Raw genomic sequence first — 19047 nt, forward strand, 5'->3', positions numbered from 1 at the left:
CAGTACCTGAAAGAGATCGAGATAGTGACTAACTAAACCTTCTTTGGTCAAGGATATACTGACGAGAAAGAGAGACTCCCAACAATGATATTTGTATCAGACAACTCAAGCGTATGGTCAACTAAGAAAATAACTCTATCTAATGGGCTTTATTTGGGCTTTTTTAAAAAAAATAAACAATGAGGCCCAAACAATTAAAAAAGTTCAACAAATTAATGGACTATAGGCCAAAATTTGGGCTTTTGTAAAATACATAAGCCCATAATTTGAAGACTTTAGGCTTTTCACATTGTTCATACATTTTTTTGACTGGATACGCTATTCGTTTTTACTATAAACTACTGTGCAAATTTATACATGAACACAAATTTCTTAATACATAATACTCTAACCAAGGACACGACTATGGGCCAAAGTTTGGGTTTTAATAAAAATACATACATAATTAAAAGACTTTGGGATTTTGACTTTCTTTGTACATTTTTTTGACTGGATACGCTGTTCGTTATCACTATAAACTCCAGTGCAAATTTATACATGAACAAAAAGTTCTTAATAAATAATACTCTGACCAACACGACTATGGGCCAAAGTCTGTGATTTTGTAAAATACATACCTAATTAGAAAACTTTGGGCTTTTAACGTTCTTTGTACATTTTATTAACTGGATACACCGTTCATTTTCACTATAAACTACACATGCGTTAATAAATAGTAGCAGATAAATAATAGTTTGGACTTTTAACGTTCTTTGTACATTTTCGGCTTTTGTAAAATACATACCTAATTAGATTAACGTTTCAGTATGTAAGTGCAAGTTTCACTTCAGAAAGCAATAAGATAAGGAATATATGTATACTATTTATCTATTACCTTCCATTAATCTCCACCCATTTGTTTGCATAAAATTCCAGGTAGAAAATTCTTTGAGTTAAGGTATTGCTTGAATGTCCAAGGTTCAACATGTGCAAAAAGTAAGCATCCAACATCAACTATGGCATTTTTATGGGCTTACCCTTGCAAAGATGCAATCACATTTTTTCTTTATGCTTTACAACTTCAATTTGATACACCTAATTAGAAGACTTTGGCCTCTTAAGGTTCTTTGTATATTTTTTTAACTAAATACACCGTTCATTTTCACTATAAACTACACATGCGTTGATAAATAGTAACATATAAATAATAGTTCAATTAATACAAATTTTTTCATTCCAATTCGTTGATTCTTCTTCCATCACAACTTAACGTTTCAATATGTAAGTGCAAGTTTACACATGAACTAAAAGTTCTTAATGGTTTTCATAAAATACATACATATTTAGAAAATTTATTCAAGCATATTGAACTATAAAGGTAGCAGTCCCGACCATAGGTCGGGCTTAATGGGTGGTAGTTAGAATAGGAAGATGGGATAGTGCTAAAAATAAATTTTCAAAATTTGTGCTCATTATGAGTGTAGAAAGATGTGATAGTGCTAAAATATATGGGCCAGGATGATTATAGAATGTTCATATCATGGAGTATGATCCTGCCAAGTATGTTTCACCTCTCTAACTTCATAAATGGGTGTGGATCAGATGCTTATAGAATGTCCATAATCATAGAGTAGGATCTTGCCAATGCAAGTTGCATAATAATATGATGTCCTATATGAGCTACTCTTGGTATTGCATAAGAAAGCTATTATTGAATTTGCATTGTGATGAGTATTTCAAAGCGATGAAATTACAGTTGAACTTGCAATAGCTCAACAACCTTTATTCGATACGCAACAAACTTTGGTTGCAAAAAGAGCCACCTAAACATTTTTTGATTGTAGAAATTTTAATAATTTTGGAGTAAAAAATATGTCGAAAGCTTAAAAAAATTCTTACGAGTGTTCTACTGATAATTGATGGATAGATGATAATTATTTGGTCCAAAAGAGTGAAGAGTGTTTGTTTGAATTATTGTTATACTTATTTTTGTGACACTTTATTGATACAATCAAACTTAACCCTTTTAAAATTAGTACAATATTGAAAGAACTTTGTGGCACTATTTCTTCATCCGAACTTTGTTTTGCAATGTGATTGCAGAAACATTGAGAATATAGCTAAATCTACTATAAGAAATAAGGAAAAAGGTGGAATAAGATGAAATATTTGAACATTTTATTGTAAGTTCAAGGTATGTGTTAGAAGCTTCAAGTTTGGAAAATGAATATTATTTGAAAGACACACTCTTATTTCATCCATTTGATTATTAGATTGTTCAAATCTGAAAATTAATGGTCATTACTCATTTTACCCACCCAATTTTACGTTAACACTTTGACATGTTCATATTGACGAAAGACATAGAACGACATGATCTTCTATGTTATTTATGTTAGAATTGAATAAGTATATTTTGCATGTATACAAACAATCACCTATAAAAAGAGAAAATACTTGGGAGAGTATTATAAGTAGCTAGGTGAACACATTTTCTTGAAAGAGAATCTTTTTTGTATTCATCAATTCATCGTAGAACATGTTCATGTGATAAATCTTTTCAAGTGGGAGTAGTGTATTCATTTGAGGATATTGAAACAATCAATCTATTTTAATGATTTGATAGATATTTTAGTTATTTGTACACATTAGTACATAAGCCGAGCAGTGATGATTTACCGCTAAATCACTATAAATCTAAGAAAATTATTATACAAGCTAGATCGAGTTTAAGATAATTCCATTTGAAAATTACGGATTAATATCCTAAACCTCAAAGTGAAGAGGTTATCTCAATTTGATCCCTTAGTTTCTAAGTACTTATGCACCATAATTGCTGCTCATTAACATATTTCGGTAGATTTTCAATAAAAATATATTCTAATTTGAAAATTTGTGTGAGACATTTTGTAAAGTCTTTTCAGCATACAAAATATTTAATGGATCCCGTGCGTATGCCCGGGTCCAAAATCTAGTATTGGACTATAAAGGTAGCAGGCCCGACGATAGGTCGGGTATGGTCGGGCTTAATAGTGCTGTCAAAACGGCCCTCAAGCCCTCCGCCCGACCCGACCCATAGGCTGAAAAAGCCCTCAAAACAAGGCCTGCATTGATTTGAGCCCCCTCAAACATATGAAGGGAGGGTAAGGGCCTAGAGTTTAAATCTTAAGCCCGACAAACAATCCGACCCTAATTAGGTCCTCATTCAGGCCCACAGTAAGCCCTCATCTATAATTACCTTATTACTATATCAAAGTTTTGTTTTACTTAAAATACCCTTAGGGTTATAGTATCTACCCTTTTAGAAATTGGGTAAAGCCTACAACCATATTTTCATTTCATTTTAATTATATAGATTCGTTCATTTTAATTATATAGCCCGGCCCATTTGACAGCAGTAGGGCTTAATGGCTAGTAGTTAGAATAGATAGGTGACGAGAGATTCATGATTTAAAATATCGACATTTCGTCAAACATACACCGGAATCTTGACAAGGAAGAACTCTGAACCAATTTAGATCTATACTCGGAAACCCCTCCCTTCAAACTTGACACTGGTTTTAGACGAAACCTCAAAACAAGAATGTTTACTTCCATTTCTCGTCTCAGCCGTGTCTTTCCCAAAAACACCCGAATAACAATAACAGCAACACCTCAAATTCTCACAAAAACCCAAACACCCAAACAAGAAGAAAAACCCGAAGAAATTAACAAACTTTCCAAACAAAAAAACCTTACCACCCTTGTCGAAAACGAAATAGGTCGGTTTCGTTCTCCACATTTAGCATATGAAAAAACTATTGCTCGTCAACAACAAGTGTTGGAACATCATCAGAACAAGAACAAGTTTGATGATATTACTAAACAAGGTTTTGCTATGAGACTTATTTCTTTATATGGGAAACCGGGTATGTTTGATCATGCTTTAAAACTGTTTGATGAATTGCCTGAACGTACTGTGAAGACGTATAATGCACTTTTAAATGCTAATGCTAGTGTTGTGTCTAACAAGTTTGATGAGACTCACAAGTTGTTTAGAGAACCCTCTTTGAAGAAGTTGTCGGATTTTCCTTCTGGTAATGATCTAATTACAAAAAGAAAGAATATCCTTCGCCCGTTATCTCCTCATCTTCCTATTTATAAGCCACAGCTCACTTCGACGATTTCAATTTTCTGTAGAATATCCGCGGCATTCCTAGCCACTCTAGTTTTGTTTAGTTATATGCTGTATTTGAAAATAGGTTTGATTTGCTTCACCTATCAGATTTTCTACCAATTCTTGTTTTATTCAGGCTTTTATTGAAATGGGGAAGTGGGAGAATGCTCGTTTGATGTAGAAAAATGGGGTGGAGCCGAGTTTGATTACTTTTAATACACTGCTGAATGGTAAGTTTGAGGATTTGGGCTAGGATGGAAGAGAGTGGGATTGTCCCGGATATAATAAGTTATAATGCTAAGTTGCAGGGTTTCGTTAATTAGTTGAACAGCTTGGGAATAACGTAGAGAACCCTAATCTTTTACATATAATGTTTTGATAAAATGGTATGGCAATAATGGGAATCTGGATGAAGCTAAAAGCATTATATGATAATATGTTGAAGAGTGGTATTGTTCGGATTGGTTCACTTTTTTGAGGCACTCATTCCCTGTGTTTGTGAGAAAGGGGAGTTTGGTCTTGCTCTTAAGCTTTGTGAAAAGAGTATTGGCTCTAATTGTCATGTTTCCTTGGCGAGTGCAGGTTGTGGTTGATGGGTTGGTGAAAGGGTCCAAGGTTGAGGAAGCGAAGGGGCTTATGGAGATTGCACAGTCAAAAAAGTGTTATCGTTCAAAATTGAGTGATGTTATTCTTCCTTTAGTGATATGATCGATGTAATGTTTCTTTGTTTTCCCTGTTTGCTTTTGCAAATTGATTTGCTTCTTTGATACACTACGAATTCGTTACCGTTTATTACTGAATGTGGGAAGAACTGGATTTCCTTATACCTCTTTTAATGTTGCTGACTTGCATCTTATCAACTTGCTTATAAGGGTTGCTTCTTTTGATATATTACTATTTTTTTTTTGCTGGTTAAGTGTAAATTCTATTAAAAGGAGAAAAAAGTAGACTGCACCACCTAATGCATACGGCAGGAAATGAATGCTCATCACCCAAGTAAAAAGTATTCTCATTATACAACTCTCATGAAACACTCGTATGGTGCTTTCCATTTCTGTAGCCAGGGAGGTTTTCCGTCAAGTACAAAGACTTGAAAAGTTGGCCTCCCTCCAAATTGATGTGATATTAAAGGTGTGTAGCTTCCTCTGGCAATTCTACCAGCGAGCCTGCATTGCCCAAGGTATTTCACCAATCTCAAAAGCAATCTTTGCTGCTTTGGAATCAGTTTCAACCCATACCTTGAGCCAACCTTTGGTTATAGCACATTGGACTCCTATGACAGCCACAAATTATTCCCTGTAGTTGGACCACTACTGATGTTTTTCCACATGGAGAAGATAAACTCTCCCATTCTGTCTCGACCCACAACGCCTATACCTGAAGTACTCGGGTTCCCGATTGCTGCACCATTGGTATTGAGCTTAAGGATGTCGGGTCCGATGGAATCCATGCACATTGTTTGAGTTAAGGTGCTTTCTTTGGCCTGGGGTTTACATTCCAGAAAGAAAGGATTTTTAATTCTTGCTATGATCATTTGAAGGTCTCGCAGTAATCTTGAGTTGCAATCGAACATAATACTTGCATCCCGATTTGGGTTCTTATCTTCAAATAAAACAAGATTTCTCTGCTTCCAGAGGCTCACCAAGTATTATGTTTGATTGCAACTCAAGAGCCATCACCAAGCCAGAGGTGATGGCTGAAATCCACAATTGTTTCAATCTTGGGCTCCAATCTTTTTCACGTTCAAGAGTTCTTGGAGATTTCTTATTGGCAGTGTGCTTATTGGAGTAGATTGACCGAAAGAATGGGAGATCCAAGCCCAAAGTTTCTGAGAAAATGGGCATTGCCAGAAGATATGTTTACGAGTTTCACAACTTACCTTGCACAAGTTATATCGAGATGCCAGGTACACATGCTGTAATTGAACCCGGTCATCAGTAGGTATACCTTTCTGGATGATTTTGGTCTCTTCTTTCTGATTGTCTCATGAGCTGATTTCGTGGAGAACTTACCCTCCGTATCCGGACACCATACCATGTAGTCCTCATACAGTGAGTCACATTTCACAACCGAATTCACATGTAATCCAACACTATAGATAACTTCTTCTACTTGAATAAAAAAAAATATATAACTTCTTCTACTGCAGTAGGGATACACCACTTATCCTCCTGTATCAAGTCACAAACTTTGGATGTACATCCTTTGAGGGCATGTGTGCTGATGTTTAGAGTATCTTTGAGAGATTTTGGCCCCAACCAATTGCTTCGCCACAAGTCCGCCTTCTCCCCATTAGCAATAACCCACTGAGTGTTCGGTCTAATATCCTCGCTTTCTTCAGCCCCGACCAGCTGGTAGTAGGCTTGTAGAAGTTAATTATTTCTCCATCAAGATTGTAATATTTTGAACTAAGCGAAGTCAGACGAGCCATTAAGAACCTCCCATGCTAATTTCATCAGCATAGAAGTTTTGATATCTTTGAGCCTTCTGATGCCCAGGCCCCCTTCATCATATGGTTTACAAGTTCTTGCCCAGCTCACTGTCACACCTTTCCAGATGGTCGGATCACCAGTCCATAAAAAAATTCTCATAACTGCTTCCATCTCTTTTATCAACGACTGAGGCCATTAGTAAATGGCCATGTTGTAGATCGGAATACTTGTAGGCACATACTTGATGAGAAAACAATCTTTTGCCTTTCCAACTCGACAGTCTTTTTTTTATGCATGCTCTTGTGACACTCCCTTGGTGTAAGGGAATGCCTAAGTCCCCTTCCTTCATATTCAGTTCCTGTATAGTGTTGTCCTTCCTTTCCTGTGTAAACCCCCCAAAGAAGATTCTACTTTTAGTTTTGTTGATAAACTGACCCAAGGCTTTTTGGTATCCCTCCACAATGGAGTTAAACTTTCTGCAAAGATTGGAATGGTTTTCCTGCTTGATTTATGGATTAGGGGTACCAGCACAAATGAATGCTAACCTGGATTAGGGAAAGCAAAATAAAATATTGTCTTAAATTAACTCAAATAGTGGATTCAGTTGGCAATTATCAGCTCACGGTGAAAACCGGTCCGGCCATTGGGCTTGCTCCCCAATGGTCACCCTCTCAATTCCCTTCATGGCCAAAAAATAAATAAAACTTTTATTATTGTCAGTTTTGTTGGTATTTGTTATTTTGAACAGGCCCGGCAACTAGTTCATGAGCCCTTAAAGTTACTGATGAAACTATATTCAAGCACCTTAAAACTACTAACATTGAAAAGTTCCAAGGAAATGACAGCGAACTCGACTTTACGAGATATTTGCTTGAAAATGCCAACATCTTGGAGGAAATGAAGATCGGATGCTCAAACCAAGATCATGAATATTTCGAGAGTCAATTGTAGATTATGGCTAAGTTGTTGACAGTCGCCCGAGTTTCTCCCTGAGCAAGAATTTTCCTCTCCTAAATTGATACCAGTTATTTGATAAGTGTGTGCTATGTCTTTATCATTGACCAAGCATATACCGGCCACTTTTAATTTTATGCTCAAGTTTGTACTAAGAGTATACATTGTCTCTAAATAAGTTATTGCTCTTTCTGCATTTCAATTACACCGACCCAGTAAGGTTTAGGTTAAAGTTGTGGCCTTTACTTTGTTAGGCATTCCTTAGGGCATCTCCAATGGGGGGTGTAAAATTACACCTCCACCTAGGCTCCACGTAGGTGCCATTAGGATTTTACACCTCTAATTGTATAGTATTGTATAGCTCATAAATATCCACACTCTATACTCTCCAATGGAAGAGTGTAAAAAAAATAGATTTTAAACTCGGACGTCACTCCAAGTGACGTCCCTCTTTAATTTAAACTGGGACGTCACTTGGAGTGTCGTCCGAGTTAAAAAATAAAGCTTCAATCGTGTGTTGAAATGGCGTCCGAAGTTTTTAAATTAACGTTATTTTAAGTGGATAATTAACTAATAGCGAGAGGGAAATTCCCACCCTCTCTATTAGCTAATACAATATTACCTACGGTTTAGCACCCCATTGGAGAGAGTTTTTTTTTATATTTGGGGTGTAAAATTTCTCCCATCGGTTTACACCCCCATTGGAGATGCCCTTACTCTCTGAATTTGATTCAAAATTTGAACACTCCTAGTAGCGGTGTTGCGTGTCGAAAAGCGACTGGACATTTTTTTAAGTGGGAAGGTCCCATCATTCTATTTCTGCTGATTTGATGAAATAAATCTAACTTTCTCTGGGTAATGTTTTCCTGCTTTGTAGGTTGTAATCCTAGTATATTGTTAGGAAATACCATAGGAGCAAGGAATTAAATTTCGTTTTCGGTAATTGTTTCGGTCACCACAAAAAACGAATTTTTTTTGCGAAAAGTAAGAGAAAATATGCGAATACATCAACCAATATTAAAAATATGGTAACAACTATTCTTTCAAATTTAAACGTCTAAACACAAAAAATGACCAAAATAAGCAACTCTCTCAAAATTAACAATCCTCTCACGTAAACATGTATGCTATATCTCAATAATCACATGTTTCCCATAAAAAAAAAGAATGGCACAACACCCCAATAGCTATATTCCTCCTCAAAAGGCCAAAAACACTAGTTGTATTCCTCTCAAAAGGCCAACACGACGAATGAACAATTAACACCGGCGAGAATGAACAATTTGGATGTCGGGCAAGACAAGAGCCATGACCTTGAGTTTCCAAAAGAGTAAGACCAACCTGACCTTGAGTTTCCAAAAGAGTAGTGAAAGGACGAAGGGCAACCTAACCTTGAGTTTCCATATTGTCACCACCATCAAATGTTGCACCATCAACACCTTCACTAGAAAAGTCACTTGAACTATCATCATCCAAAATTTTATAAGCTTGTGTTTGAGTCTGTGAAGGTGGAACATTAAGGTCCTCAATGTCTTCATCATTATAATGACATTGGATTTCTTTACAAGTAGGCAATAGTTGTAAGCAGGGATAGTATTGTTATTTCCTTTTGTTAATCATGTAATTATCTTATTGCCCTTCTAGGGTTCCTCTTATATTTGAATAAATAGAAAGTGATGTGAAGAAACTCACACACTTGATTTTTCTCCTAAATTAGCTTCTACATGGTATCAGAGCCAAATTTAATAGCTCCACAACCTCGCTTTCTCTGATTTTTTTATATTAGACACATTGTCAGTAGCTTTTTTTATTTGATTCACGCCGCTGCTGCTTTCTCTGGTTTCGTAATGTTGTTCTGATCGCAACCAAAGCTTCCACACTTTCTTTTTTGTTTGTTTCTTGTTTTCCAGTCCCGAGATGTGGTAGATGTTAATCTGATTCTCAGATCTATTTATTATTGTTGAGGTAATTTAATTTTTTTGAGATGGCTACTGATGATGTGTCTAGTATCTCGACTATTTCTTCGATTGGAACGTGTGAAGATGTCCAGCCCTTCCACTCTGTTCATGATAATCCGAATCTCAAAATTACCTCACAGCTACTAGATGGCTTGAACTATGTTCGATAGGCACAGTCTATAAAACTGTTTGTTGGAGGTCATGGAAAGATAGGCTTTCTTCTAGCTGGGCACAGAGAAAGCACCTATAGAAATTGATTCGAAGTATGCTAAGTGGTTCTCAGACGATTCTATGGTGCGGACTTGGTTGATTAATTCAATATAACCAACGATTTTTGCTGGCTATTTATTTACAAACACTGCACATCTTATTCTATTCTTAAATTACTATCATTTGTTTTAAAAAAAACCTTTAGACTGATCCGCATTTGTTTAATTCTCCTTATTCTATTCTTAAATTACTATCATTACCTCCCCATATTGGCATATTCCAATGTTATGATTTATGATTTTATCAAAAAAAAAAAAAAAACCCCCAAATAATATATTTAAAAAAAAATAGAGAAGAAAAACCCCACTAAGGGCATCTCCAATGGAGAGTGTATATATACACCTCCACATAAGTGCCACTAGGATTTTATGGCCCCTCTTACACATTAGTAGTTTCCACATCCAAAATGGTATCCAATGCAACAAAGTTTAAAAATTTGTAAAATTAAAAATCGAGAAAACCGACGATCAAAGTCATGCAAGGGTTTAACCAAAAAAAAAAAAAAACACATCACTTTGAGTAACATCCGTAGTTTATTAAAACTGGGCCAACTAATAAATGACGGTCTTTACCCGTCACAAACATTACAATTCTAAAAAAAAATTAAGCGGGGCGTGAGTTCAAGTGGCCTTGAGATGTTTATTAACTAATAATTTGGATGAGGAATTCTCCACCCCTCTATTAACTATTACCTTATCACCTGGGATTTACACCCCCATTGGAAACATGTTTTTGACATTTAGAGTGTAAATTTTATACTTTAAACAATTTACACCCTTTAAGGGCATCTCCAATGGAGAGTGTAAAAATTCACCTCCACATAAGCTCCACATAGGTGCCATTAGGATTATACACTCTATCTACCTCCCATGTAAATAAGGTCTATATTTATATCTTGTGGCTCTTCGAATGGTAGGTGGAAAAAAATGTGTAAAAACAGATAGCAACTGACTTAAATTGTCGTTTATTTAAAAATAAAGAAGAGTAACAGACTTGGCCCGTCGCAATGATATTAAATAAATGTTGAAACGTGTGTTGAAGTGACGTCCGTGACTTCTATTTTCCCTTAAACCATAGCGACGGACCGGATCCGTGGCAAAGCCATTAAATAAGCTTGAGACGTGATTTCAAGTGACGTATGATTTTTCTTCTTCTTTGGGACGTGTGTTGAAGTGTTGCCCGGGCTATTTTATCAACTAATAGCGGGATGGGGAATTCCCCACCCCATCTATCAACTGATAAGATAATTACCTACGATTTAGCACCCCCATTGGATAGAGTTTTTTGACACTTGGAGTGTAAATTTTCCACTCTATACGGTTTACACCTCTCATTGGAGATGCTCTAAATCCCTACGTAAAGAGCCGAAAAACAGGAGCACTTACAGCTGGCCTCTTTTGAGCCAACACTAAATCAAGAGACCTCAAAGAATTCACCACGAACAAAACTCTTAAAACAAAATCCTTTTAATGTCACCATTAAAACCTTAATTGCTCCCTCCCTCTCGATCTATCTCTCTCAATCAATTTCACTGTGTCATCAGCTTTGTTCACCTATTAAATAGAGTTTGCCAAGTTGGTAACTGACAACATTGTGGATCTAGAGTTCCTTTAGGATAATCTTACTCACTGCAAAATCCGATTGATTAATTTACAGTCTCTCCGTCGCCAGCTCTCAAATTTTTTATTGGCTTATCATATTGACCGACAAAGATTGCAAAGATGATATCAAGCTAGACTAACACATGTTTACAATTCTTTCTGAGGACTTTTGTCCAGTCATTTAGTTTTCATTTTTTTTTCATTTTTTTATTTTTATTAATGGTGACTTGGTTTGTTTCTAGGAAGAAGAAGACGTATCTTGTACTGTGGTGGTTTTTATTATTTTTATTTTCGTTTTTTTTGGAAACCGGTAGAGAAAATATGGGGAGATTCCACAAATTTGGGAAGGGCTACTGTTTAATATAGAAGATTTATAAATAATTTAATTTGCAAACAACCCCTTATTTGCTTGTTTCTCATTGGTTGGATATCTGAGAGACTGAGTTTACAGCTCAAAACTGAGTTTTACCATTTGGGGCAAGGTTCAAAATATCGATATCGATGAATATATCGGTGTACCCAAAAAATTGATATATATCGGATATATCCATTTTTTTGGTGATCAGTCCAAACTATTTAAAATATCAGAAATATCAGATATATCGGAAATATAATATCAGAAATATCGGAAATATATTGAAAATATCGGATTTATATTAAAAAATGGTCAAAAAGTCAAACGATATATATATCGTAAATATCGATTATATCGGCGATATAAACTTTATATCGGAAATTCCAATATATATCGGAAAAAAGAGTATTATATTCGGTGGATATATGTCGGAAATATCGATATCGGTGTACCAAAATACCGATATATATCGGCAATATATTGGATATATAGTCGATATTTTGGTCCATGATTTGGGGTAAGTTTGCTTATTTCCCGCACTTTTACATTCCAATTAAGTTTAGCATCCTATGTGGCACCACTCAAATTAGAGATGCTGTGGAAGTGTGAAGAACGCAGTAGAAGCCAGTAGAATGAGACCACACCAACCGGGGCCCTAGACCCTTCTATATCTTCCAGAAAAATCAAAATTGTCCCGACCAATCTAGAAACAATCTTTGCTGGAATTCCTACTTTTCCCTCTGCTATAAATGCCTCTCCACACTTAAACCCAAAATCAACAACTTAAAAAACGCTACACTTCGTACATCTTCTTATTCTTTCAAATCATCCAATCTTTCAATTTCTTTCAACCAAAAACACAAAATGTCGATCATTCCAAGCATCTTCGGTGGCCAGAGAAGCAACATTTTCGACCCAATCTCTCTTGACATATGGGATCCATTCCAAGACTTCCCACTTTCTCCATTCCGTTCTGAGTTCTCAAATGAAACAACCCAATTCGCGAACACTCGTATTGACTGGAAAGAAACACCAGAGGCTCATGTGTTCAAAGCTGATCTTCCAGGACTTAAAAAGGAAGAAGTGAAGGTCGAAGTTGAAGAAGGGAGAGTTCTTAAGGTAAGTGGAGAAAGAAGCAAAGAGAAGGAAGAAAAGAATGAGAAGTGGCATCGAGTGGAACGCAGCAGTGGACAGTTCTTGAGGCGATTTAGACTTCCAGAGAATGCTAAGGTTGATGAAGTGAAAGCTGCAATGGAGAATGGAGTGCTTACTGTTACTGTTCCTAAGGCTGAAGTTAAGAAGCCTGATGTCAAGGCTATTGATATCTCTGGCTGAGATAGGTGGCTGTTTAGAGTGGAAAGCGAAGGGAACATATGGTTGCTTACTGTTCTCTCTGAATAAAATTGTATTGTGAATGTCCTAATTGTTGCTCGGGCTTGTGTTTTAATATGGTGTGTTAAAGTATGTGCGTGTTATTTAACATTAATTAAGAGAACAAATTGCAAGTATCAATTACCATACGGATCTTTCTCTTGTCATTGTTAGTTTGTGATGATGTTAACATTTGTTTGTTTATATTGGAATAAAGGAACAAAAAAAAAATGTGAACATTTGTTTGTTGTTTGTGAGATGTGATCAGAATGACTTACGAAAATGACATACGCATTCCAAAAGCGGAGGGACTTGCACATTGAACTAATTAAGGTTTTATTTTTTGTAGATTGAGATGACTTTGCACATTTAAGCAAAAATATGCTTAAAGGTTTACAAACAAAACCTTTAGACGGCTCCGCAAAGGGGCAGGGCCTCGAATTGGAAATAGACTCCTCTCCTGTAGATAATACACAATTAGAACTAAAATCTACAGATTCTATTTATTGAAGTAGTGATGATAATGGGGATTTGAGTGGAAGGTCAGATGTGACTGATGAAGAGGCTAAGGAAGATGGTGACCGTTCTTATGTTTTTGTCGATGGAGGAATTCTCTTGATGGGATTGTTTCGGATTTTTTGGGATTTTTTTTTTGGTGTATTTTCAATTGTGTGAGGGTAGATGATATTAATGATGTTCAGTACTTCTACTACTTCGTCAAGTCTGAGAACAAGCCAACTGAGAATCCTTTTCTTCTTTGGATCACAGGAGGTCCTGGTTGCTCTGTTTGAACTATGGGGAGTTTTAGATGCTTTGTTACATATGTACCTTATATATCTTAAGGTGTTTGTTACTGCCGGACCCCATATTGTGTTGGGCAGACCCAAAAAAAAAAAACAATTATTACAAATGTGCTATTGGCCCCAAAAGCTGTTTTGTGTTGGGCACCTCCCAAACAAGTTCAAAGTGAAGAAAATAGAGGAATGGATGATGATGCATTTTAATAAGTAAATAAATTAAAGGTAATTATGCATGTAGTAATTATGCATGTAGTAATTACATGTAGTAATTATTCATGTGTAAAGATAGAGAAAATTCGAAGGCTTAAACGACTTGGCTAGGTCGTTCGTATTGCACACCAAACGGTCTGGCCACACCGTTTGGACTGAGTCCCAAACGATGTGGCCATGTCGTTTGGGATTTGGACTTTGAAAAAAAAACTTCTTGGTGTGGGCTTGGTAAGTCCCAAATGGCCACACCGTTTGGGACTCAATCCAAACGGTGTGTCCATGTCGTTTGGGATATGAAGTTCGTTTTATAATTTGAACATAAAAAACAAAAAGCGGTGGTAAAGCGGTGTGTTTGTGGCATTTGGTACTTAAGCCAAACATCAATTAACAACTGTTCTTTATTTAGGATCCTTGGTGTGTTTCGAGAACTCGGAAACTTCGAATGGCGTGGATGATGTTCAACCGCTTTCAATGGATACAATGAAATATTTACTACGAAAGAGGTACATAGTAGACATTGTTTTCACTTGTTTTTATTTTCTAAATGAAATTATATTAGTTTATTGATTGTTGTTTTCTTTCATATCTTTAGGTATTTCATACACGTAATGACGTAATTGGTTGGGCAACTGCTCGGGGAAAACAATGTAATGTGGTTGTGGTAATTGGGAAGTCGCAGAATGCTAACGAGAACCAAGTACCAAGGCTGGATTTAGCTTGCGAGAGTTCGGGCGTGTATCGTTCACACAAAAAAGCAGAGAAGGCTAATAAGAGAAATACGGGAACCAAGAAATGTGGATGTCCATTTAAGTTAAGATGTATTTTCCAATGCGGCACTGTCGATAGTTGGAAAATTGCCATTCTTAATGGTGTTCATAACCATCCATTGGCGAAGACCCTTGAAGGACATGCATTTGCTACTCAACTGACCGTTCCACAATTCGAGTTCTTGTCAGAGATGACTCAAAATGGAGTTAAGCCTAAAGACGTTTTGAAGTCCATCGGACATAGGTTTCGATAACCTATCTAGCATATGTCAAGTCTACAATGCCGGGCACAAGGTGAGGACATTGGATATGAACGATCATTTCGCAAATCACGAGATTGCGTGAGTTGTTAGCAGAAAACCATTATTTCGAGGAGGTGAGAGAGGATCACGAACGGACGGATGAGAACGGATTGTTATGGGCCCATCCGGATGGTGTTAAAATGGTTCGGACTTTTCCAAAAGTTTCATCATAGACGTAACCTACAAAACCAATAAGTATCGGTGGCCTTTTTATGCGGTTTGTGGGGGTGACTTCAACCGGAAGTCTTTTATGGTCCGGTCAAGTGTTGCTTCAATCCAAACAACGATAGACTATGAGTGGGCTTTTGTGTCGGTTTTAACGGCTTCTTTGGGGGAAGAAAGGCCATTTGTGATCGTGGTTCCGGGGACTTGGCCTTGATGAGTGCCGCTGATATTATGTTTCCCGGCGCTCACACAAGCATCTCGTAGTAGATGCCATATCTCTATGTAATGTCGCCCTTCGAAATGCAATGATTTTTTTCCCACCACGAATTTGTAGACAAAGGCCGGTTCTAGTGGAACATCAGTAGTGAAATCGAGGATCCGAGGATATCTTCAACCGTAAAATTCTTTGCTTTGGAAAAACATTATAGGGTTGAGTACTCAATTTTGTTAGTTATCTGCGAGAGACTTGGTTGCCTTACAAGGATCGATTCGGTATGTTGTTGGACGGATCAACACATTCACTTTGGGAGTACAATGACCAATAGAGTCGGCGGTCTCATGCTCGGGTGAAAGCGTGTTCTAGGAAACACAAAACGGACATGATTTTCTAAGTATGTTTTACTTGATCTACCCGATTTTAGAGATCCGGTATGCCCGAGATTAGAGGTGCGTTTGAGAAGAGTCTGATTGTAACCCAGCACCACCACCGGATTCCTTTATTTCGTGAACTCAGAAACTTGGTCTCAAGAAAATGTTTGGACTTGCTTTATGAAGAACTAGATACTCGTGTAAGCCGTGCTGCTAAGGACTCTGAGTTCATTTGTAGGTGTTATTTGCGCACCAGTCATGGATTGCCATGTGCTCACGAAATCATTGAACTTCAAAAGCAAGAACGTTCCATATCTTTGAGTGCTATCAATCCCTTTTGGAAAACTCTGCCTATTTTTCCAAGTGTGTCGGTGGGTGTTGGTCCCGATTGTAGACCTTCAATGGATATGTTTATGAAAAGGTATGAAATGGCTTCTGAAGAAGAGCAGAGGGTTATGGTTAGGAAACTTATGGAGATTGCTGTGCCAGAAAGTACATGGCTAGAACCACCTCATGAGGAGGCGAAAACTAAAAGGTCGGCTTAAGGGTAGCCGCAAAGAGAAAGCTTCAACGAGGATGAGAACTCTTCAAAGCGAGATTCATCCGGTTTTGAACATTCCCAACGTGAGCATGAAGAGTGGGTCTCGTCGCAACAATCGGAATGTACGCCAAATTCCAAGCCTTCTTAATAAAACACCCACACCATCGAAAAATACGCTACTCCAAACCCACTGCGAGAGAAGTCTTCTCGAAACCACCTTTGCCACAAAAAAAACCACACCACGGAAGAACTCTTAAAAAAAAATCACCTTTACCACCTAAAAAACAACTACACCACGGAATAACTCTTCTAAAAATCACCTCAAAAGTTAGACATTGGCATCCCGGGGGGCGAAACATTACGGTTTGGATATTCTAGAAGAACCGCACAAATATATTATTAAAGTGGATGACCACGTGGGTGATGGCAATTCTTGGGGTATAGAGCAATGTGCATTGCTTTGGGAAGAAGTCGGGAAGAGTGGCCGTGGATGAGAAATGAGTTGTTACAAGAACTTAATGACAACCTCCACCTATATCGTACATTGTACACTCACAATGAGGTTAGTTTTGTGAAACCTACAATTTTTTTCATGCATGTGGTTGGGCACCCTATAATAAGTGGATGACTATGCCCTTTGTTGGATATCTATTTGCTTGAGATTTAATGTCGTCCCTCGTATGTACTGCCATCTTATCTTGCCATTGAGAACCCAAGCAAATCCTGAGAGAGTAAAGGAAGTGTTGGGTACCGCTTACGTACAAAGATGTCATTTTGTCCATGTTGAACTTGTTGATGATTGTCCGGTTCCAAAACCGATCGCGAAGATGGAGTAGAGCTCGACACTTAATTGCAGATAGTTGGGATCTTGCATTACAAGCAAGACAAGCACAATTTACGGCATTGAACATTCCCAATTTAGTATTGGAAGACGAGCACACTAATGATGGGTCCGAAATACCAATAATAGATGTTGACTAGGAATAAGTCTATGTAATTAATGTTCATGTGGTCGGAATTGTAATTTGGTTTTTGATAATATTTTCTTAAATTTGATGGTATTCTTTGGTCGAATTTGATGTATGGATGTATGTTTGTTTGATTTGGATGGTTTGGATTTTTGGGATTTGAACTTGGAAAAAAATATAAAGTTCTTTTTTTGACCCTTGACCGGTGTGGCAAAAAACATTTTTGAAAAAATAAACTCTTGTTTTTCTAAGTTCCCAAACGACTTGGCCACACCGGTGAAGAGGCAAAAAAAACAAAACTAAGTTTTTCAAGTTCAAAGGCAAAAACGACATGGCCACACCGGTCAAGAGGCAAAAACAAAACTAAGTTTTTTTTCAAAGTTCAAATCCGGCGTGGCCACGTCAGAGGCAAAAAAAACTTTTTGAAAAAAAAAGTTTTTTCAAAGTTCAAATCCAACATGGCCACACCGTTTGGACTAAGTCCCCAACGGTGTGGCCATGTCGTTTTGGGATTTGAACTTCAAGAAAAAAATCACAAACTTTTTGTTTTTGCCTCTTGACCGGTGTGGTGTAACACCACCACCGTTTGGACTAATTCCCAAACGGCGTGGCCATGTCATTTGGGATTTGAAAATTCCCGAACCTCGATTTCTTTATTTTTTTCCATATTCAACTTCCCATATTCAAATTCCATATTCCAACAATTCTAACACTTCCAAATTCAAAACCAAAACACATAAAATGGAATCGCAACATCAAATTCAAGTATTTTGAAATAAAATGGAATCACAAACACATAAAATGGAATCGCATAACATCAAAACCAAATTCACATAACATCAAATAATATTTTGAAATAACATACGACAAAAACAAGTATTTGGGTACAAATATCACAACGTCACTCTTTACAACAAAAACAATCTAAACTAGAACTCCAGAGTTGAGATCAATGCTCAAGCTGCTTTTTCACCTATGCTCCTTCACGATATCGTCCGCTAATGAACTTGCACCGAGTCAAATTGTATGCCTCCATGAACTCGTTCCGTGCATCATCTGGAATCGCAGTCCCACCCAATTGCAGGCCTTGATTGAGCAAGCGAGAAACTTCATCGACCATAGGGTGCTATCAAAATTAAAACGAAAAACTACATTAGTATATACATTTATAAAATACCAAAACAAAAAAAACAAAAACTAACGTTGTAAGGTATTAACTCACCAGGTTATGATATGGAAGACTCTGTAGGGAGTAGTGATTATGATGATCACGGTTTATCATTCGAATATGACTATTGTTTTCGTACCAACTCATGTATCTACTAACACACTCCCATGGATAAGACGGAATGGGTCCTCGATGTTCAAGTTGTATCAAGTGATTCTGCCATTTACTCCAGTAGGAAGACGCAATATTAAATTTCACATCATACCCGCGTCCGGAAATAGTTCGCGTCGAGGTCTTTGGTCTTGGGGGATCTAAGGGTACAAACTGCATATGACCCAACTGACGCACAACCCTCGAAACATTGTACTGCTCGACATTATAAAGAAAGCATATAAATCCCTCGAAAAATGCTATTTCATCCACTGGCCGTATAGCTCGGACTTCAGCATAGGGATACCATTC

The 19047-nt window shown here is 37.2% G+C and overlaps 1 protein-coding gene and 1 long non-coding RNA gene across 2 annotated transcripts; both read left to right on the forward strand.

Moving 5' to 3' along the window:
- The first annotated feature begins 3385 nt into the window (after positions 1-3385).
- LOC147485655 (uncharacterized) lies at positions 3386-4959 on the forward strand. The gene is made up of 2 exons (XR_015201005.1): positions 3386-3887; positions 4718-4959. It is a non-coding gene; the product is annotated as an uncharacterized LOC147485655 (long non-coding RNA).
- Positions 4960-12317: 7358 nt separating this feature from the next.
- On the forward strand, positions 12318-13225 carry LOC147485656 (17.8 kDa class I heat shock protein-like). The gene has a single exon (XM_086573276.1). The coding sequence runs from the start codon at positions 12570-12572 to the stop codon at positions 13038-13040; it is 471 nt and encodes a 156-aa protein (XP_086429402.1). The 5' UTR covers positions 12318-12569; the 3' UTR covers positions 13041-13225.
- Positions 13226-19047: the final 5822 nt, after the last annotated feature.

The sequence above is a fragment of the Coptis chinensis genome, chromosome 7, assembly GCF_015680905.1.
Source record: "Coptis chinensis isolate HL-2020 chromosome 7, ASM1568090v1, whole genome shotgun sequence".
Classification (NCBI taxonomy): domain Eukaryota; kingdom Viridiplantae; phylum Streptophyta; class Magnoliopsida; order Ranunculales; family Ranunculaceae; genus Coptis; species Coptis chinensis.

What these genes read in the sequence shown, in the direction of transcription:
- LOC147485656 (XM_086573276.1), top strand. Translation starts at nt 12,570, where the DNA reads ATGTCGATCATTCCAAGCATCTTCGGTGGCCAGAGAAGCAACATTTTC.